Source organism: Lupinus angustifolius, chromosome LG05 (assembly GCF_001865875.1).
Source record: "Lupinus angustifolius cultivar Tanjil chromosome LG05, LupAngTanjil_v1.0, whole genome shotgun sequence".
Lineage (NCBI taxonomy): Eukaryota > Viridiplantae > Streptophyta > Magnoliopsida > Fabales > Fabaceae > Lupinus > Lupinus angustifolius.
The window spans coordinates 2,274,742-2,297,652 of record NC_032013.1 but is presented as its reverse complement, the minus strand read 5'-3'; the positions used below and the strand labels follow the sequence as shown (position 1 = coordinate 2,297,652).

At 30.5% G+C, this 22,911-nt stretch overlaps 5 protein-coding genes across 5 annotated transcripts; 1 reads left to right on the top strand and 4 right to left on the bottom strand.

Moving 5' to 3' along the window:
* LOC109346935 (mavicyanin-like) lies at positions 704–1,856 on the bottom strand (the record flags this gene model as incomplete). The annotated part of the gene is made up of 2 exons (XM_019586675.1): positions 704–1,026; positions 1,610–1,856. Coding segments are annotated over 2 exons (570 nt in total), but the record flags the coding sequence as incomplete, so codon positions are not given.
* LOC109346934 (BAG family molecular chaperone regulator 2-like) lies at positions 6,339–6,886 on the top strand. Its single transcript, XM_019586674.1, has 2 exons — positions 6,339–6,558; positions 6,660–6,886. The coding sequence occupies exons 1-2, from the start codon at positions 6,339–6,341 to the stop codon at positions 6,884–6,886; spliced, it is 447 nt and encodes a 148-aa protein (XP_019442219.1).
* Positions 10,147–10,837, bottom strand: LOC109347431 (putative protein TPRXL). Its single transcript, XM_019587281.1, has one exon. The coding sequence runs from the start codon at positions 10,708–10,710 to the stop codon at positions 10,267–10,269; it is 444 nt and encodes a 147-aa protein (XP_019442826.1). The 5' UTR covers positions 10,711–10,837; the 3' UTR covers positions 10,147–10,266.
* On the bottom strand, positions 16,129–17,249 carry LOC109347138. The gene has a single exon (XM_019586861.1). It carries the CDS (start codon positions 17,185–17,187, stop codon positions 16,816–16,818), a length of 372 nt encoding a protein of 123 aa, XP_019442406.1. The 5' UTR covers positions 17,188–17,249; the 3' UTR covers positions 16,129–16,815.
* Positions 19,501–22,335, bottom strand: LOC109347430 (elongation factor 1-alpha-like). The gene is made up of 3 exons (XM_019587280.1): positions 22,249–22,335; positions 20,765–21,237; positions 19,501–20,640 (listed from the first exon to the last, which is right to left on the bottom strand). Exons 2-3 carry the CDS (start codon positions 21,224–21,226, stop codon positions 19,759–19,761), a joined length of 1,344 nt encoding a protein of 447 aa, XP_019442825.1. The 5' UTR covers positions 21,227–21,237; positions 22,249–22,335; the 3' UTR covers positions 19,501–19,758.

The following is a 22,911-nucleotide window of genomic DNA, read 5'->3' as shown; positions in this document are numbered from 1 at the left end:
ACATGTATGTTATTAACCATGTAAATGCATGGGTAATATGTGTGCTTAACCATGTGAAAACATGGATAACATATATGTTTTTAACCATACGACAAAAAATTATCCTCTCATACAAATGCACATGTAACTTACTAGTTATAATATAAATATTATTATTTGTAAGATATAACTTAATTTTAAAATGATTACAAACAATTATCAAATTGAAGGTTTAAATCATTAATATGTTATTTAAAAAATATAGAATTTTTTTCATGCTCAACCCAATATTGATCCATATGATAGGACTTAACTGACGTTTTTCAATTTTAACCAATTTTAGTCACTTTATTTATATGTTTGGTATCATACTGATATGAAGATAGGTTCACCAATTTTTCAGTTTAACTCATCCATATGATATTTATAACTATGCCAAAAACATCATTGAATCGATAGTAATTTTGAATGTTACACCAAAGAATACTAGTTAGAGCATGGTGCTGCTTAAATATTATAGTTAATTATAATGGAGTGCAATACGTCAAAAGTGTAGAAATATTTGTCAAATGGGCTTTAGAAAAAATAAATACAAATTTTTGCATGCCCAAGATCTTGATCCAAGGAAGCAAATAAATGCTGAGAACACCACAAGATAATTTTTACACAAACCATGCAATATTAATCCAAGGTACTCTATGACCATGCAATATTCCTAAAGTACTTAAATGACATAGGAAACAACATATTCCAAAACAAATTGAAACAAAACCATTCCAAAGATCCTAATTGGTGAAACAGCATCATGGTACCCAAAGGACTTTGCATGATGAGGAAGAGATTCATCTTGAACCATGACCCTAACAATCATCTTCTGTCCCTTATCACAGTGCCCTGATGCACCACTTATGAAGTAGAATGTCCCTGAGTGGTTCAATATGAACACAGTGTTACCAATGTTGGAGAAGAATGTTGGGTGTGTTGCATTGCAGTCCTTGTAATCTTCCTCACTCACCTCCATCACTGAGTCCTTTTTGTAACTAAAATCTTCACAACACACATAAAATGTATTACTTAAATAACTTACAATTTCCTCACAAACAAAGCTGAATTTATTACATGTTAAAGTTATATTGTTTGTACCATATTCCTAGACAACTTTGATTTATGGGAGTAAGAGAATATGAAGATATTGTGTATTTCAAACTAGAATAAAAATATTAATTTGTGTCAATATAATTTATGTTGTCTTAAAAAATGAGTTTTATTATATATCTAATAAATATTGTAGAAATAATATTTGAAGACAACATTTGATGACGTGAGGAATGCATAAATGTACAAATAATAGTTGTCTTGGAATATGAAAGATCTATTATTTCTATATGCATATAAACTTAGGTTGTCACGAAAGTTGAGTTTATTATATACAAGAAATATCTTTTTACAATTTTTTCAGACAATATTAGAACAACATTTGATGTGTGCAACTCACATTTGTGTATTTTAAGATAAAATATAGCATTGTATGAGTAATTTTCTCAAATGTTGTTCAAATGTACTGTATATATAAGTAATAGAACTTTGCATGTGATATGCATGAGAAGTGAGAGAGTGATGAAGTGCATACGAATAGTGTCACCAACTTGGAACCTATTATTGGAAGCCCAATCATTATAGGTGTTTGTGTCATTAGGAGGTGGAACAATCCACCCTTTTGTGCCACCAACTTGGAACTCAAAAGAAGCCACATAGAAACGTTGAAGACCAATGAAAATGGCCAAGAGAAGCACAAATAGGAAGAACATGGAGGAGCAAGAAGAAGCCATATTGTTGGAAACTATGAGTGCAAGAGAGTTTATGGTGAAAATGGCATAGTATTGTAGACAAATTGGTTGGTTTTTAATGTTATATAGGTGTTGATATAAAGAGTGGCAAAATTTGTATTACAAGAGTTGGATGAGACATCATGGAGATAGTGGCCTTTTACGGTTACAACTTACACACAACTCATATCTTGGACCCATGAATTTGCTTATTAATTTGAGGGGACATGTATATATAAGAAGAAATAAGAAGATATTCAATGTAATCATGGATTATTTATAGGCTATTACTCACTAGCTGAATAAAAGTTATGTGTTTTCTTGCTTTCATTGATACTTTTCATGTTGATGTTTATCCCTTGGATTAATATCACTTCACATATTTTTGAGAGGAGATAAAACTAGATACAACTAAACCATAAAAGCTTTATAATATAAGATGATGTATATAACTATATATAAATGTTTTTTTTGTAATCATATATAAGTGTGTTTGACATTGTTGCTTTACAAGAACAATGTTTTATGGGAGTGAGACTCCTTTCCACTAATTGAGAGAAAAATGTTTTTTCTTTGAGTTTTAAGAGTAAAAGTGTAATCTCACTCTAAATAAAAAAACATAAATATAATATATGTTACTTTTTCTTTGATATTATATAGTATTCTCCTCTCTCTATTAATGGAGATGAGTCTCACTCGTTTTATGGCGTTACTTTTGAAAGCACATGTACTCATGAAGAATGTTTGGCTATTGGTCAAAGGTTACATTTCATTCTTGGTAAATTTCTCAATAGACTCATAGTCAATAAACCTCATAAGTGAAAAGGGAAATGTGATGTGATGAAAATATTAGAATGTCTATCTACTTAAGGGCATCAAGAGACTATGGTTGTATTTTGCTGGAATAATGGCATATCAATTAACCCAGAGTGAGTCTGAATACAATTATAAGGTTGCACCTACTAACCTTGTCCACTATTTCCTTTTAATGGCTTGTCCTTAAATTCTGGTTGGTTTTTTCCATGTCAATGCCATGAACAAGTAGGTGCAGGTGTAAGACAAACAACCAGTGTCACCAGATACCAAATTTGACACCAATCCTTACTTTTAGTGAACATTATTTGTCAATAGACATAAAATATTAATAGAGTAAGGGTGTGGGGTAATAAATGCACAACACAGGCCCATAATTATTCGGAACATGGTTGTTTTATATATACAACTAAACTAATTTGTGCACCAGACTTCTACTTAGTAAGGTATAGAGATAGTTGATATATGTAATTATCATTAGTAATTTGGGCAAAATCTATGTGTTCAGTCCGCCCACCCGCACTTATTGGGCAGACAGTGCATGAAAATTGTGTTCATTCACCTTAAAATGTCTGTCCAACATGCCATATTCGTCCGTAGACATTTCCAATAAGCAAAACAAATGTCATGTATGCATTATTAGATAGAGTATTGAATATAAAATATACAAATGCATATGTATTTTGTCAAATGTGAAAAAAATTGTTATATTTGTTATATATGCATTTGTATATCTAAGTGTTAAGAAAGTACTATCATTTTCTAATTATATATATGCATTTTTATTTTGTACATTATATATATATATATGTATATATACTATTTCTTTTGTATTTTATATGTAAATTATGTACTATGTATATTTTGTATTATATATTGCATTTATATTTTATGTGTATTGTTCAGTTTGTATTATTGTTTATTATGTTAAACATATTTGTATGTAAAATATATATATTATTTATTTGTACGAAGTGTATATAAATTTGTATATATTTTTTCAATTTTGTTTAGGGTGGTATGCAACTCTGCCCTACCCATGTCTAAGGTGGGCAGGACATGATATCACGCCTTATTTAAAAACGAGCATGTACATGCCTGCCCTAATTTAGTTGAGAATTGAGTGGGCACGAGCAGAGCAGTTATAATTGCCAATATTATATGCAACCATATCTTATAAGTAGAGAGATTGTTTTCAGGATTTAAAAATATGACTTTATGATTATTGAGCAACAAGAAAGTATATATAATCTTTACTTCATCATAATTTATGTGTCCATCCTCATAATAGAGTCCAAAAAGAAAATCCGTATAACTCTAGCCCAAGTATAACATTTTAGCTGTAATAATAACAAGAATATTAAGGATTGACCTGATAAGCAACAACACCTTTATAGGCATCAAATGATACAACTGCCATATCAACTATAACAGCCAGAGGAAGATAAAGCAGTCTGAATCAAATCAATTACTATTTCATTATTTCAATTTAAAATATGCATTATGTAATTTTGATTATTTTTATTGTAGATATGGTGACAAAGATTCCGAGTCACAAAGAATTAAAGATGAGCATAAAATTATGAATCTTGATTGATAGAAAACATGTTAATTTTTAGTTTTTGTGTACTTTGTGTGAACTCCAATTTAATTTTTCATTTTTCAGTTAATAGCTAGTTATTGTATTCATTTTTGTGTGAACTTCTGAGTATTAGCATGTTGTTGTCATTTTAATTTTCATATGTTTTTTAACATTTACAAACACTACAGCTTATGTTAACCCTTGTCAGTTTAAATTATTTTAATATTTTGAATGTTTTCTATAATTTTAGTCTCGGAACAGTCCCTATCTTGACTCGTCTTATTTTGGATTCATCTCTCACGCATCCCATCCTAATTATAAATGAGTTTATGTTCAAAAATTAATCGGATCAATATTTAGAAATAGATGAGAGACATACTTAACATGTCATAACTTGTCTTATGCTCACCCCTAATATTATATTATTTTGGTTGGTTCATTTATTTGGCTTTGAGAGGAACCAATCATAAAATAATTCTGTATAACGGCGTAACATCAACAGTTCATATAACATTTAAAAATAATTCAACTACTCATATAAAGAAAAATCTCACTCTAGGGTATGTTAACTAACATGGGATTGTCTTTCTCTAAATTCAAACGTGACATAATTTTATAAACAAAACTGCAGTTAAATAGTAAATTTTAATATAGAACTTTATAATTTTTTTGTTGTCAAAACATATCAGACGATTATAAATAATTTATATATTTTGTGTACATTTTAACCTGGTCATGCTTTGCCTTGTCATTTAAACATTTTTGTTGTCAAAACATACTTTTGATAAAATATGCAATTTGTTTTGAACTAAACATATATGAAGCTAACTTATAATGAGAATTAAGTAAAGTGAAAAGGACAAAATGAGAAACAAATGTGGTTTTCTTAATGGTCTACGAGATTATCATGTTATATTTATAATATTAAAGTTAATGAAAGGATATGGTTTTCAATTTCTAAAGACCAACCGACCTAATAACTAATTGATTCCATTTGAGTTAGTTCCACTAATCAAGCAAAGTTGTTCCTAAGCACTCACTCCCCATGTGCCCTAGCACTTCACAAAATCAACATAAACTATAGTTAGCAGGTAAGGTAGGTGTTTCTCTTCGTAGTTAAAACTTATAGTTCAAACTTATGAAAATTGTATCGTATCGGTCAATTTAATTAAAAAATGAGTGAATTGGTCCACATACTTATATGGTATAATAATAATATTAATCATACTAATCAAAACTGACAAAAACAATCAAATTAATTATACCTACCTATTTTTATTTAAACTATATTGGTCATACAAATCAAAATTCATTTAAAAATATAAAATTCCTATGGAAATGACTTATTTGTTTTTTTTATCAAAATAGTCTTGAGGAGAATTTAACAGAAACATTTATACTTCTAAAACATGTATTCAAGATAATCACACACTTTCTTTTACCAAATAGTTTAAATAAAAATATTTATTCCATTCTTTATAAGTTTTTAATAATAATATATTAATATTAGTATAATATAAATGTATATTTAATTTTAATAATATGTGGTTTAATTAGTGAAATCTTCTCTATCATATAAATTCTTTGATTTCTTACATGTATCCTTGCACTAGAGGCAATCATGTCCGAACTGAGAATATCCAAAGGTCTGTGGAGCTAACTCTCCCAGTGAGTATTTTTCCCCTCCACAAGACTCGAACCAAGACCTTGCTTAAGAGGAATCAAATATATACCACTTCAACCAACACTCATTGGTACGATTACCAGGTTGGTATTAATGAAACTGTTTATCTTAATATCAGTTCATATACTAATACAATTTTAATATCAGATCATATAATAATATAATTTTGAAAGACCTTTCTATGATGAATTAGGTATGCAGTAGAAAAAGATGAGAGAGAAAATACAAATACCCATATTGTCTGCATAATTATTGGTTTTCCTGTTCCCTCCTCAAGTCTTATTTTTTTGCAACATAAGGGAGGCTTGTATTTTATTCATGCTTTCTATGTCCATTGCAACCTTTATGCAACTATATATAACTCTTAGCAACATGAAAAAATATTCATTTTCAATTATTTAAGAGAGTTAAAAGAGGTTGAGAGAATAAAAAAAGAGGGTAGCAGAAAAGAAAAATGATAAAGTTAAGGTCAAAGAGTTTCTTCAAGGTTGGGAATGGAAACAAAGCAGCATCCTCAGCAGAAAAAGATTGTAATGAAATCAAATGGGAACTTAGGCCTGGTGGTATGCTTGTTCAGAAAAGGGAGAACAATTTAGGAGAAGGGGTGATCATAATTAGAGTATCAACTATGTCACATTTGCATCACATTTCTATTCAACCCACTTCAACTTTTCGTAAGTCTCAACCCATCTCATTTTATGACTAAAAAGTTTGATTTTTATGCATTATAGACATATTCCTGAAATGGGTAATTTACAAATTTTGTAACTTGCAGGAGAATTAAAAATGATACTATCACTTGTAACAAGGTTGGAGCCTAGAGAGCAAAGGCTTCTATTCAAAGGTAAAGAGAGAGATGACAATGAATTCCTTCACATGGTTGGAGTTAGAGACAAGGACAAGGTTCTGCTGCTACAAGATCCAGCTATCAAGGAGAAGAAGCTGCTTGCTATGGCAAGAAGCCAACCCATTAACAATCTTTGTTGCACCATTGGAGTATGATGTTAATTTGTTAACCATAGTCACATGATTCTCTCATTCTATAGATCGAGTTTGATATATCGAATACTATGTTATGTATTTCTTAAAAAAAATCTTATAATTTAAAAAGTAACAAACCACATAGAATTGGGTATCGTGTAATGAAATTGATACCACAACCTATATAGCTATAGTATTGACTATAGAAGGGAAAGTGAAGGAAGTTTAATGTAATATTGGGCCTTTCTTTCCTTTTTGGTTTGTCTTAGAATAGAAACTTAATTACTCCTATGTAATTTTCTGGTGGATGGAAGCTTGTAGCTTTCTTTAAATTATAAATGTGTAAGCTGATATAATTCCATCTCATTTTGCAATTAGCTCTATTAATAGAAGTATTGGTTCCTTTTGTATAGTGCATTTGTTTGTGTTTGTTATGATGATGGTTTCTATCATTTTATTGGATTATATAAATACATGCGTGAGCACCTGACACAAAAATATAAAAAACTAAAAGGGTTAACAAGATTAAAATCATAGTCATATAATAAGCGGTTCTATACGATAAGTTGTATATGGTATATTATCTTATCAAAGTATCGGTACATTATAGGTATACTTAGTTAATATATTCAATATGTTCTTTATACTTATATTATTATAATTGACTATTAATTAACAATATATTTAAAATATTTTATTTTAATTTTCTTTGATTTAATTCTATATTTAATTTGAATCATTTATAATCTAATATAATTTAATAATTTGATTATTTTCACTTAAGTATATTTTTTATTAATGAAAACTAAGTGAATGAGTCAATTTAAATTTTTAGAAAAAAATAATTTAATATTTTTTAAAGAAATAAGTTTATTTAAATTGAGCCTATTAAAGTATTTTGAGTTATCTAAGGTCAACACTCTACCCAATACTACCAAAACTTAATTTCATTCAAACCCTAGCCTCTATCTTCTTCTCCCGTTCTCTTTCTCTGTAGCGGCTCTTCTTTTATCTTCTCCTCTTTCTCTATGTTTTTACTATGGCTTCTCGTTCGTATTTGGTTGGTCAGAGTTTGAAGCTCAAGGATGAGAAAAATTATACCTTTAATGGTGATTCCAGTGTAATAAAAACGTATCGTGTCGGCTGGTTCAACTGGAAAATCAATGAACCGAACCCCTTACCGACAAGATATGCTATTGAGACCGGTTGTACAATAGAACCGGAGTAAACATATCAAATCGGTCGATTTTGATGAAAATCGGCCAATCGGTCAATTACTTTTCAACCGGTCGGTTCACTGTTATTAAAAGAAAGTAAGAAAAGAAACATGTTATATCATTTATTCTGAAATCCCCACGTCTAAGACTCTAAGAGGATGTGAAATCCATAACCCTCCACTCTATAGTTGTGTCCCACTTTCCTAAAAGAAAAGACATTTATGTTCATTCTCCATCTTCATCCAGTTCATAGTCGGAGAACTGTGAACGAGAAAAGGAGGTGTTGACATGTCATGTATCTTCTCCATCTTTGGTGCTTTAAACAATGTTCTAGAAGAATGAGAAATTTTTTTCAGGAGTTTTTTCTAGTTTGTGACTGAGGCACCTTGCCTTCCTCTACGAGAACTAGAAAACCCATTCTCCATTTTTTTCAAGTTGATTATCTCGTGCAATGTGGCATTGTGCAGAGATTATATGATATTCACTATCCAATTTTTTATATTACAAGAAAAATAGGTGTAGTGGTACCATGCAAAGATTATGTGTGCCTATATAGCTTTTATCAGTTTATGTATTTGTATAGATTATATTACAAGAAAAGAATAGGTGTAGTGGTCTAGAGAAGTTATAGAACCTAGGTTTAGAGAAGTCATAAATTTGGGCGTTGTCACAACATGGTGGATTGCCCAAAAAAATGTCAGAACATTAGTTTTTCCTACGATTTTTGAATGGGACCAAAAAAAATAGAGAAATTTTATTTAGCCTTTGTCTGAATTTTATTTAAAGTGTCAAATTTATAGTACAATTAATAGTAAATATAAGTATGTGTATCTGGTTTAACCAGTATGTGCTTTAATTACTGAACCACCGATGATTAAACCACCATACCACTATACTAGTAATCTAATCGAATTGATGACCAGTACAGTATTAATAACATTGGGTAATTCGCTTGGAACTGAATATCAATACACGAATTGTAGCGTTTTGAGTCATCAAAGCACGGCGAATCGGTACTCACGAATCAATTTGTGGTTCTCTGACCAAACGAGTAAATCTGGTTTCTATGGTTAAAATAAGGTGAAGTACTTAGAAAATACATTCTCTAACGGTTGAGCCATAGACAGATATGGAGACATGTGTCATTAAAAAAATTATAAATTAATTAAACCAACTTTATCTCACATTCCAAAACTCTCAATTATTAGAGACGATAGTTAGAAAATATCAATTTCTCGCTCTTTTTTGTGTGGATGACTATCATCTTTTTTATGAAAGCTAAAAATGCCGAGGGAGAGTCTTGTTTCCAACGTTATATATGATTTTTCAGAGCTTTAGAACTGAAAGTGAACTTGGGTAAGTCCCATTTAAGTTCTGCCTTATAACATATCTTAGTGCCAAGTTTTATTATAGTATCTCTTCTATTTGGAGGATTATGAACTTGGGTAGATACTCACCCTTTTAAAAATATCTTGTTGGATTCCTCCAGGAATTTGTGATGCTATACCATCTTTTTTTCACAATTTCTTTGGACAAATTCAGAGGATCCAAGGATCCTATATCCCAAGAAGTTTTGTCCTCGTATCCTTAATAAATTAGATTTTATAAAATAATATAAAAATATTAATTTCTATTTTTATGATTTTTCTCTTTAATAAAATAAGTTTTTCTAATTGGGTGAGAATAAAGTATAACATAAGAGCATGTGAGTCCTACCTAGAGAAATAACTCTAATAGAGAGAGTGAGAAAACTCTCACTCAATCATACTTCTAATGTCAAAATATTAAAATAGTTTAATTTTAGTGATTTGGTATTGTATATAGTTCATTATAGTGTTTTAAATTATAATTACATTATGTTTAACCTATAATGAAACCATAATCGCAATTGTAATATGAACAACAATCTTATCATTACAATTATGACTTCCTAGTAAAATTTAAAACATTGGTTGCCACCTTAAACATTTATACAGATAAAACATTGGTAAGTAATTTTTTTTTTATTCATGTGAAGCAAATATAACCTGCACTCTTCCAATCATATACACATATATATAAATATATGCCTAGAAGATGGATGAAGCGTGCAAAAAGCACACCATTACCACAAGTTGCAGTACAAAACATCTCAAAAACTGAAACAACAACAACATCAACAATATCACCAGCTATATCTATAGCTTAGAGGGCAAAGACACTAGCAATGGCAGTGGCAGCAACAACAGCAGAAATCTGAAGAGCTGAGGCACCTGAGCTGGCATCTGCAGGTGCAGCCTCGGCGGCGGTGATGGGCTCTTCGGCGACTGCGGGTTCGGGAGCAAATGATGCCTCAATGGCCTCACTGGATGGAGCTGGTGGGGATGAGATAGCTTCATTAGATGATGGAGAAGAAGCGTGGGAGGCTGAAGGAGATTTTTCTTCTTCGGAAGGTGGTGATAGGGTTGGTGCTTGTGCTGATTTAGGTGATGGTGATGATGACGATGAAGCTTTAGGTGGTGGTGATGATGATGGTGATGTCTTTGCTGATGGTGATGTTGATGGAGATGCCGATGGTGACTCGTCTGCTACGACCATGCCAACGATGGCAACAAAGATGAGTGCAAAAACAACAACTTGACGAGCCATTTTTTTATAAACTTGGTTTGGTTATTTGATAATTATTATTCTTATTCTTAGCGATAATGGCAATTATTCTCTAATTGATTAATTAGAGAAATAATTGCACTTATTGTTTAGAATGTGATGAGAAAATGGGTTAGCATTGGGATTATTTATAGTTGATAGAAGGATGTAAGAGAAGCTAATCATGGAAAAGTTGTGGAGGAGATTAATTTAGATGGATAAAAGGAAAGTTTTTTTTAGAATTGGGTTAAATTTATGGATTGAAAGTTAGAGGAAGAGATTCAATTTAGATTTTTTAACTTAACCTTTGGCCATAGTTCAATTAGGGGCGAGTCAATGGGGAAAGGAATTGGTTAAGCTATTTTCTATATGAAACACTTTCTCTATGTTAGTTTTTACTACAAGATGGTTGCAATCTCATAAGGGTATTAGTTTGTAAATTATGGTTATTCTTAGTTTTGTCAATGCAAATTAGAAATGGATTATTAAAGAAAGGAGAAACCTAAGGCTACAAAATAGATAATGTATTAATAATGTAAAAAATTATATTATTGGTGTATAGAATATTTTCTTTTTTCTTGAGAGATTAATATTTCTAAATACTTGATTTTTTCCAACCTATTTTTTTAGATAAAAAGGTCAAAATGGCATTTTGTTTTATTTTTTGTTTTTATATAGTCAATTAATTATTTTTAGACATTTATGAGTATTGCATAATTTTTGGAGTTTTATAGAGTTAGTAATGAGTTTTTGCGGAAAAAAAATAGTCTTTTAGTCTTTTTTGTAATTTTACTAAGTCAAAAAAATATTTTTACGTGTTACATTAATTTTTATGGCTTTGTAAGTTATTAAAATATTTGGTGAATAGCATATTTTTAGATATCTTGAAACCAATTCTACCATTTTTGAATATTTGAATCCTAATTAACTATCATAAAATCATTAATTATCGTCGATTTCATTTTTATTAATTGAATTTTAAAAATTATTTAATGAGACATTATAAATTCGTTTAACTAGAGATTACGAAGACATTGTTAAACCATTTGAAATATCGTAAAATTATACGCTCTAAGTAATAGAGAAGTCCAACCAGAAAAGTAATACACAAAAATTAAAAAGAGAACAACTGGATAATATATAAAGGGCAAAATCAATTTATCAAAAAAGTCATATATATATATATATAGGACCATAATATATGTATATTTATTTGTCCATTGGTAAAAACTGAGTTTTCACAATGTCCGTGTTCTTTTCATTTTCGCCTTTTAATAAAATTTCCAATTAAGTTTTTTTCCTCGAATAAGAATAAGTCATTCAGGTATTGTAAAAAATAATAAATTTATTGGATTAGTCAGTCGTTTTTCAGTCATTCATTGAACCAAAATTTTCTACAAGTGATTGAAATTCTCAATTTAAATACAGGAAAATCCAATATTTTAAAAATCTATTAAAAGTTACTAGAAAAAAATTGGAAGTGATAACAATTTTTCTATAAAATTTGTGAGAATAATAAATTAATGAATGATTATGATTAAAAGTTAGTTATTGATTATATGATCATTTATTTAACATTGATCACTCAAATAAGATTCAATGATTCATAATAATTGTTCTCATTTCTCATAATAACAACTATTATTACATAAATCACTACCCATCTATATATTTAACATTTTAAGGTTGTATTAGCTTTCACCATATCTTCTATAAGGTTGAAGTCGACTATATAGTTATCATACACCAAAAACTAAGTCTAATTCTCAAATTATGAAATTTAAAATAATCATATTAAGAATAAAGTTGTAAGTGTTGTTGAATATGTTAAATGTGAACTTTTAACAACATACAGCAAAAACTATTGATTCTCGTAACAATATTATTTGATATAATAGTTTATCAAACTGTAATGTTATATCAAACAATTCCTACATATATAACAAACACATTTAACGATATGATACAAAACATATATATATCAAACAAATTCAACAATTTAAAGCAATACAACACATATAACCAATCTCATTTATTATTGTAACAATAAGTACATTATCTATTTCCAAATCTATACAATCCAACTATACAACTTATCTACATTACTTGTATGTCTATCTATACTAATTAGTCTTTACTAATATGTACAAACACACAACATAGTTAGCCCAATTTCTCCTAAGTTATGTAATCTAATCATCTGCACACGTCAATAATATTTCGTGAGGCACTTCTAATTTAAGCTAAAAGTGGACAACTAATTGAAAAATAGTGTTTATCAAAGTTTTTGAAGCTACAAAAATGTCTTAAGTATCTTAATCATTTCTAACATATAAACAATTCTAAATCTTGAATGGGTCATAACTAAAGTTCTACCATGTATAATATAAGAAAACATCCATCATTAAAGATAGAGTTTATTTTTATGAGTGTAGAGTTCAAACCCTCATAGGCTCAAAATCTTATATTTATTTCTCAAATCAATGACAAAAGTGGAAACACGAGATATATGCTAATTTTTAGTTTTCAAATGATATTTTTAATTTGGTCTTTTTAAAACGTGAATTCTTAATCAAATAGTGACTTCAAAAGTCTCAATCTAATCAAAGATATAATTATTACTCAATACAAGTAGCCAATTCTTTCCATTTAAGTGCTTCAAAAAATTATAATTTTAAATTTGTACACTAGAAAGCACTTTGCAAATAAATATTTCATTCATCGCTTTTAAAATGAAGCATTTTTCCATAATGTTTCCCCACACCTAAAGCATAAGTAGGCAATTTAGAAAAATTCTCCATGGTCTGTTGAATATGATAGCATGATATCCAAAGTCTTATTGAACCAACTCCCACCTTCAATGCTCCTTATGCCTCATATTAGATATTTTCTACACAACAATGGAGATTTATTTTTCCCTCTCTTTTTTCAATAATAAATACATCTTCCTACAAAGGCTCTAAATTTGTGAATACAGGTACGCCGACACAAATAAAAGTTTAAAGTAACACAAAAATAAAGAAATAATTTAATCCTAAAACTTGGATTGTCTCTTAATAAGCACTCGTCTAATGTCATCAGCTTGTAATTGAAGTCTTATAATTAGACTCCATTAAGATCTTATGCATGCATATGAGAGAATTTATTCCTTTAATATCATCATTTAATTTATATAGCTAGTGACCTTACTGTGCATTCTAAGAACCTTTACCAACTTGTTTCTAAGTTACCTTTTGTGATGGAGGAAGAGCTCCACTAGCATTTAGAAATTCATAGCTTGTATCACTTCCTCATCGCAATCATAAGAATTCCTTCTTAAAAGGCATCTTTCCAATGGGTCATTGAATATGAATTTTGTACTCTTGTCCTTAACTATTTGGTGCAAATGATCTCTTGGCCTAACTTACATGGCCCCGACTTCCTAAGGTGTGTTTGCTTTGACCATTTTATGTTTTCATTTTCAGTGAAATCAGAAAATGAGGGTGAAAAGATGTTTGTTGTGTTGTTTTCATTTCATATTTTTGAAAACATGAGCTTCATTTCCAGAAATTTGAAAATGAAAAAATATCATTTCCAATATTTTCAATAATAAGACAATGACATTTTATTGTAAATTTTGGGACTTTTATTACTCCATTCGATCTATATCTTTTGATGTTTTGAAAACCCAATATACATTTATATTTTACTTTCCAATTATACAATTATTTATTACTAATATTTTCTCCACATGTTTCTTCGTTTCATTTTTAATCCAGTTTTTTATATGTATTAAATGTAACTATTTTAATCAAAATTTATTGAATTTTTACTTCATTTAATATTTTTTGAAACTATATGCATAACCTTAAACATCAAAAGATACAATAACCACTCTAAATCACTTAGAAGAAGGAAGAATATTCTTTGAAATCGGATTGCAACAATATCTATGTACTATAAAAATTTTACATAATCAATATATTTTTCATCATATAAAATTTTTAAATAATAGTCAACAATTAACAAATGAATAATGGATAATAAGTTTACAATGTAGAAATACTCATAGATTGTAGACTATTTTATTTTATTTTCTCTTTTCCTAATAAATATATATATATTTATATATACTTGACTCATTAAGTGTAACAAGATTGGAAGACTAGAAGATGCTTGGAGCAACTTTTTTTGTTGACTTTTCAATTGTCTTGTAATGAAAGCTGATGTTTTACAAAATTAAGTCCTTCGTTACATTTGCAGATTGTCTTATTTGTAATTGAGATCAAATACTACTAGTAGTAAAATATTGTGTTTCCATTTTATTCATAATGTTTGATATTTTAAGAATTGCATAGATTAAAATTGACTTTAAATTCTCAAAAATAGTTTGAGAAAGAACAAAACTTTTAATGATTTTCTTAAAAAAAATATTCAATGTTACTATAAGTGCGTAAATGAATGAATTAAGTAACTATAAGTAGGACTAAACAATTCCATCAGCCACAGGAAACAAATATAAGCATTTACTCAAACGATGTATACATTATTAATGGATCTATGTACTGTCAATGTAAAAAATTATATATATTTAATGTATCATTCACAGTTCATTTATATTACTTCTTTTAAAAAATTAATAATGATTAAACACAAATAATAGATGATGCAAGGATTGTGTATCAAAATCATACAAGATATCCAAAGTTTTCAGATATATGAATGTTGTAGCTTGTAAGCCATACATTCAACTTGTATTCTTTCTCCAACAGTCTTATTTGGTGTGGCTCGTGACTAAGATTGAAGGCTAAGTGCACATGAGCAATTAACTGACTTCGAATTTTAACTATCCATATATGGTTGTATGACCCAAATTTATTGTTCTCATAGTTCTTAAATAAGAATTATTTTCACTTGAATCACTCCCTATATATATATATGTGTGTGTGTGCGCTCATATATCTGCACACTAAAGAACACAATGGCCTTTGTGTCCTAGGAGAGGATAGATGCTAACATAATATCTGGCAATGACTCCTGTGCCATAATTCATAGGTAAAGTATGAGCAGCCAAGACACAAATGAAACTGAAACTTCAGGATTAATCATAAGGCACAAGCCACACATATGAAAGTCAAAGGTGAAATCATACAGCAAAAGCAAACTTCCATTCTCTTACTGATATCAAGCTAAAAATTAGTCCCCTATGTATTGGATATAACCATAAAACTATGCACATGCCTTTGCAAAACTCAAATTTTAACAAAGCAATACACTTCATCCATCATAGACTCAAAATCAAAGACCTCATCTTAATGGCATTACTATTCAGCTAGGTTTTTCACCAATAAGCACAAGATCCTGTGCAAAAGACCCATGGGCCAAGCTCATAACATTTTTTGTATAAACAAAGTTTCATTCCCATAAGGCAAATTTAAAAACATTAAAACAATATCTTTATTCATCTCCAACACTAAGAAACATCAAGTAAAACCAGCAGCAACAACATTGTCATTAACTTATTATGACCACAAAAGTCAACAATAAAATATCTCATATAGAAAGAATTCAAAAATCCAACACAATGAGACTCCAAGTAATTGCATGAGTCAAGTGAACCTCCATATAATTTAAAGCACCTATTCCCCATTTTTTCCACTACAACATAAGAAATGCAAAAAATAGGAGCTCGGAGAACTTTGCCCCTTAGGTCTGTTCGCCAGAAGGGAAAATCTTCAGAGTCATGAAATACAATTTTGAGATGATCTCAAGTCTTTCCATTCACTTCATCCTCTCTAAAAATAAACTTGCAAACAAACACACTTAAATGCATCTCACGAAGCAACAATGTCTAGTGTAAGGCCCGCTAGATCCCCAGATAGACCAAAAGTGCAAGGTTCGAAAGCGGCAGTCAGATACCCGCGGAAGGGGTCAGTTCCTTACCAATAAGGTGATGATACCTTGGTAGTACAAAAAAATACATCTAACTAGCACAACTCGGAATAGTTGAAGTCCAAAGTGATTCATAAATAAATAAAGATTAAAATCATAAAAAACTAATTCATCTATTTCAATGCATTCTAAATGCCATGAAAAAACAAAAACAAAATAAACCATTGAAACCTTAACCTAAGTCTGTCTCCTCATGCGCTTCCTAAGCTTCTGATACTTATGTTTGTTCATCTTCTTCTTACGCTTCTTCTTCACACTATCAGCCCACATAATTTTCGAATCTTCCAACCCAGATTTCTCTGCCTCAGGGGGACAAAACCCACTTTCAAAAATGGGTTTTGAAGCAAACCCAAAAGGGAAACTTGGAAAAATCACGGTGGAACCTGGGAATTGTTCTGATGATGGAGTTGAAGTTGGTGGAGTTGGAGGGTGACATTCTCGATGAAGATCGATGATGGGGTTAAAGGGATTCGGTGGTTGTGAAGAGTGAATGGGAGTGATGAATCTTATTGGTGGTTTTCTCAGTAGTTTTTGAAGCGCCGAAGCCATTGAAGAAGAAGAAGAAGAAGAATTGAAGCAAACTTGGGGTTTTGCGATTTGCTACTTCAGTTATTGTGTTTATATTTTGAAGGACCCAATTTCTTTCTAATATTATGTTTTGTATTATCAATGATATCTTCACTTTTGACTAAGAAATGAATGTTTCTAGGGTTTCATGTTTATCTCTCCCTTTTAACAAGTGTCATTCTTGTATATAAAGATTAAATAATAATATAATTACTCTAAGAAACTTATTCTTATAGTATTTTAACTATTAATTCTAAAAAAATTTAATAGTTTAAATTTATTTATTGATTCAAATAATTGAATTTTTTTTACAATTGATCGCTAACATCTAAAATAAGTTTTTAAATTTATTCCCTCCCATATATAAAATTATGCGTACAAATTTTATTGTTGAAAAAATAATAACAAATAAAATAAATAAATTGGTAATGCAGTAGAAAATAGTAATAGATAAGATTAAAGTATCTCAGGTTTTATCTCATTGCTCTCATTGTTTTGTACTGATAAGTCACTATTGGAGGACCATATAGAGATGTGCAAGAGATCAAGGTATTTCCTTTAAATCTTATACCATAAGAGTATATGCAATCACTAAATAAAGAAAAAACTATTCATTATTGGGTTGTCTACTATGAGCATTTAAATTTCATTGAAGAATATGGGAAACTATACTTCTTTAACATTGTTTGGTAATCTATATCCTTTAAACTCTTTTTCGATTTATTTTAAATTTTCCTTAATTTTACATATCAGTCATTATTTTACATAATTAATTAATTAATTGAATCAATCAAAAAACATCGTCATGAAGGGTTGAACATTTTTATTATGTAGCTAAGAAATGGCATAATTAAGGGATTGCATGCATCAAAAGAAATGACAATTATTTGTCGACCAAGTCTCTTTGATCTCTCTAACAATTATTTTTAGTTCCAACGACTTTGGGGACCTTAGAGATTTGTTTAACTTTAGGTTTTATAATGTATAAACTTATATGTTTATTTTTCTCTATCACTCCATGAGTGTATATAAATGTTTGCTAAAAAATATGACTAATAATTTCATCACATGATTGAAGTATAAATATAAAAAGAGTAAAGAGTTTATTAAATCTTGTATATTCTCATAAGCCTTCTTCTATGGTTCTTCGCAGAATGATGAGTCAGAATCATGACCCTACATCAATGGAGAAAAGGGCCAAGCAATCTTGCAGTGGAGAACAAGAATTGGATAAGTATAAGTTGATTCATGAAGAGTCTAGTGAGATTGGTTGCATGATAGAGCAGGCTTGTACAAGGCACAAGTGGATGCACCATTTTCAGCAACTCTCAAGCAATATGGTGCATCATAATTTTACTAATATAGAACAACATCACCCTCTTGATCTCTCTGACAACAATCAAAGTGTGATGCTGATCCAATTCGCCAAAGTCACTCAGGTCAATACTCTTCAAATTCTCGATAAAGAACAAGATAGCATCTCATCCTCATATTACAACATTCACAAATCCAGGCTTGAGTCATCCAATGTTGGGCCAATCAAGGCTTTTGTGGCCTAACCCTACAGTTTCACTAAAATAATAAGTCTTTGTATTTTGTTAGTTATGTTAGTTAAGGCTTTCTGTTAACCTTGCTGTGTAATTTGTTTGTATATAAGGGCCTTTCCTTTTGCTTCTATAGCTATGAGATGTAATTTCAGATTCATGATTTCAATAAGAAAATGAGGTATTGTTTTTCTTTGTATGCGTTCTGCAATTTTGATACATTTCATGGAAGGTAACTTTCTAAGAAGTTAATGTTATCTTCTATTCAAAATATCCAATGCATGTATGTAGTGTTCATTCAAGCTTATATTCTATTCGAAATTTTCAATGTTTGCACATTGTGTTCAAATTTCTTCTCGTTGTTTGATATCGAATGTACGCTCTCATTACTTCATCTCTTTGCAGCAATCTGAATGAGTCATACACTCGAATAAACTCAATTCATGGGTTAAAACCTAAGGTGTCTCAAATAGAAGATCTCATATCGAAGAACCATACAATCGAATAAATTCACGATCATACATAGAGAATTTCAAACGACACTTCAAATGGAAAAACATGATACATAACCGATACTCAAAAACACTTCAAATTACCATATGCTATCGAGCCCATTGGCTTAACTTCGACTCAAGACTTGCCCACTAAAATTCACTGTTCCTGCTCATTATCCAAATAAGACAACCAATAAAAGCAAATTCCACACCCACATACCAACTTTTGATAAAAACTGAAACAACATAAAAGGGAATATAAATGGGATAAATAACCCTTGATTGAAGCAAAAAGTACTGTCAAAAACACAATAGCATGAAAATTGTCCACAGCCGATCAAGAACCCAGTTTTGAAAACTAGGGCTCATAAATCAGCATAAACTTGAAAACGGAAATGATAAATCAAACACCTAGGACACTGCAAAAGTAAAACTAATATAAAGAAACAACACTTTTCTGTAACCAGGACTATGATCACAACAACTGACAGAAGAACGGAGAGCATATGATGCGATCATTTCTTCTTTGCTGCAGCCTTGGTGACCTTGGCTCCAGTGGGATCCTTCTTCTCCACACTCTTGATGACTCCAACAGCAACAGTCTGACGCATGTCTCTCACAGCAAAACGACCTAGAGGAGGATACTCAGAGAAAGTCTCAACCACCATGGGCTTGGTTGGAATCATCTTAACCAAACCTGCATCACCATTCTTCAAGAATTTGGGCTCCTTCTCGAGCTCCTTACCAGATCGCCTGTCAATCTTGGTCAAGATTTCACCAAATTTAACAGCAATGTGAGATGTGTGGCAATCAAGCACTGGTGCATAACCATTTCCAATCTGGCCAGGATGGTTCATGATGATGACTTGGGATGTGAAGTTGGCAGCTTCCTTGGCAGGGTCATCCTTAGAGTTTGAGGCAACAAAACCACGCTTGAGATCCTTGACTGCAACATTCTTAACATTGAATCCCACATTGTCTCCTGGAAGAGCCTCCTGGAGAGCCTCGTGGTGCATCTCCACAGACTTAACTTCAGTTGTCAGACCAGTTGGACCGAAAGTAACCAACATACCAGGCTTCACGACACCAGTCTCAACACGTCCCACAGGCACTGTGCCAATACCACCAATCTTGTAGACATCTTGCAATGGAAGCCTGAGGGGCTTGTCTGTAGGCCTCTTGGGCTCATTGATCTGGTCAAGAGCCTCAAGTAGAGTTGGTCCCTTGTACCACTCAAGGTTGGTGGACCTCTCAATCATGTTGTCACCCTCAAAACCAGAGATAGGCACAAATGAAATTTTGTCTGGGTTGTAACCAACCTTCTTCAGGTAGGAAGAAACTTCCTTCACGATTTCATCATACCTAGACTTAGAGTACTTTGGAGTAGTGGCATCCATCTGTTACAAAAGTTCATTACCTTAGTCAACAAATCCGAATCTTATTGCAACAATAATTAACAATAAAAACCAAAATTTAACAACATATATTTTGAAATAATTAATACAAGGGAGATTAATGTACCTTGTTAAGACCACAGATCATTTGCTTGACTCCAAGAGTGAAAGCAAGAAGAGCATGCTCACGGGTTTGTCCATCCTTGGAAATACCAGCTTCAAACCCACCAGTGGTAGAATCGATGATAAGGACAGCACAGTCAGCCTGAGATGTTCCTGTAATCATGTTCTTAATGAAATCACGATGTCCAGGAGCATCAATGACAGTGCAGTAGTACCTAGTGGTCTCAAACTTCCACAAAGCAATATCAATGGTAATTCCTCTTTCACGCTCGGCCTTAAGTTTGTCAAGAACCCAGGCATACTTGAAGGATCTCTTGTTCATTTCAGCAGCTTCTTTCTCGAACCTCTCAATCACACGCTTGTCAATACCTCCTAGCTTGTAGATCAAGTGGCCAGTGGTGGTTGATTTCCCAGAGTCGACATGTCCAATGACGACAATGTTAATATGAACCTTCTCTTTTCCCATGATAACTCAGCTGAAATTTATTACAGTTCATCTAGTTAGAGAATTCATATGTGATAATTAAAAAACACATGAGCTAGGTAAAAAACACATGATTTAAGTAAACAGAACATTTCAAATATTATATCACAAGCAAGTGATTAAATCTTATTATAAAGTCAAGTGTATTACCATCATATCATTCACCCCTATTGTTTTAACTTCAGTAAAATATTTAACAATTAAACACAAAAGCAAAAATAGAAATGAAATTTTAAAAATCTTCTAAAGGATTGAAAACAAATCTTTTCAAAACATATATCTTGAAAACAGTATTTCTCACCCAGACAAAACAAAAAAGCATAAACCCAGCTAGTCAAATTTACAGAGAAACACAACAATACAAAAATCAATTGAAAGGAAAAAAAATTTGTCAAACAAACAGAAACTAAATCTATAACATCAAAAATAATTCCATCCCAACATATGGCTAACATGTTTTGGGAGCAAAAAAGTAATAATCTTTAACTAAATAAATTGATATTAAATTTAAAAATCTTCATGAAATATTGAAAGCAAATTTGTTAAGAACAATATAGTTCAAACAAACTTAATGTGACATCAAACAAAAATTAACATAACATCTGACATATCTCACTATTAAAGCAAATAACACATAACATAAACACAACAACAGAAAAAAATATAAAGATAATGACTCGGAAACTAAATATCTCATTTGTAACATTACAGATCCAGAATGAAACATTTAAAACTTCATAAAGACATAACTCCACAAACATTATGATAAAAAAATTCAAGTTTCAACACAGAAACAGTAGATCTATGATTACAAGACATATAATCCAAGCTGAAATTATTAAAACATCAAGAACCGAGGCTTATAAACACAAATCTGATAATAAACAAGGAAAAAACACCGATTGAAGAAACTAAAACATTGAAAAACATAGAAATCAGATTTGAAAAGAAAACAATAGACATAAATCGAAGCTATAATAGAAAAGAAAACGAAAAAATTATACCTAACGAAGAAGAATCGAAGAAAGTTGAGAATCCTCAGCCGCAGACAAAGACTGAGGTTTAGAGATAAGAAGCAGAGTGGAATGAAAAACTTAGGGTTCAGTCCTTTTTATAGTGAAGGAACTGCTTTTGTGTTTCCGGAAATACCCTTGGTTTTCGTTTGGATTTCCTTATATACCCCACTTCGATTATCGCTTATGTGAAAAATTGGTTGTATCCAACTCACCCGGAATATTCTTAAAAGAGAAAAATATATATAGATAAATTTTATCATTTATCATTCTATCGTTTACGATTCATATTTAATTATTATTAACTTTTTTAAAAAATAATTCAAATAAGTGATATATAATATAATGTTTGTATATAAATTTTTACATTAATACTACATAAATTTTACACTGATTATATAATTAGTATCATCTTAGTAGATATTATAATCTCTTCCACTTTAAAATAATCATAAAATTGAATAGAAAAAATAAAAATTATTAAAACTCTAAAATTTCCGTTTCAAATTCTTTCCGTCCAATACTTGGGAGGATAGAATTATGTTTCAAAATAATTTGTTTATTGATAATTTCAATATATTATTAAATAGTTATTTTTCAAAGATATCCTTATTCAAAAAGAAATGATTGAGAAATAAGAATAAACTTTAAAAC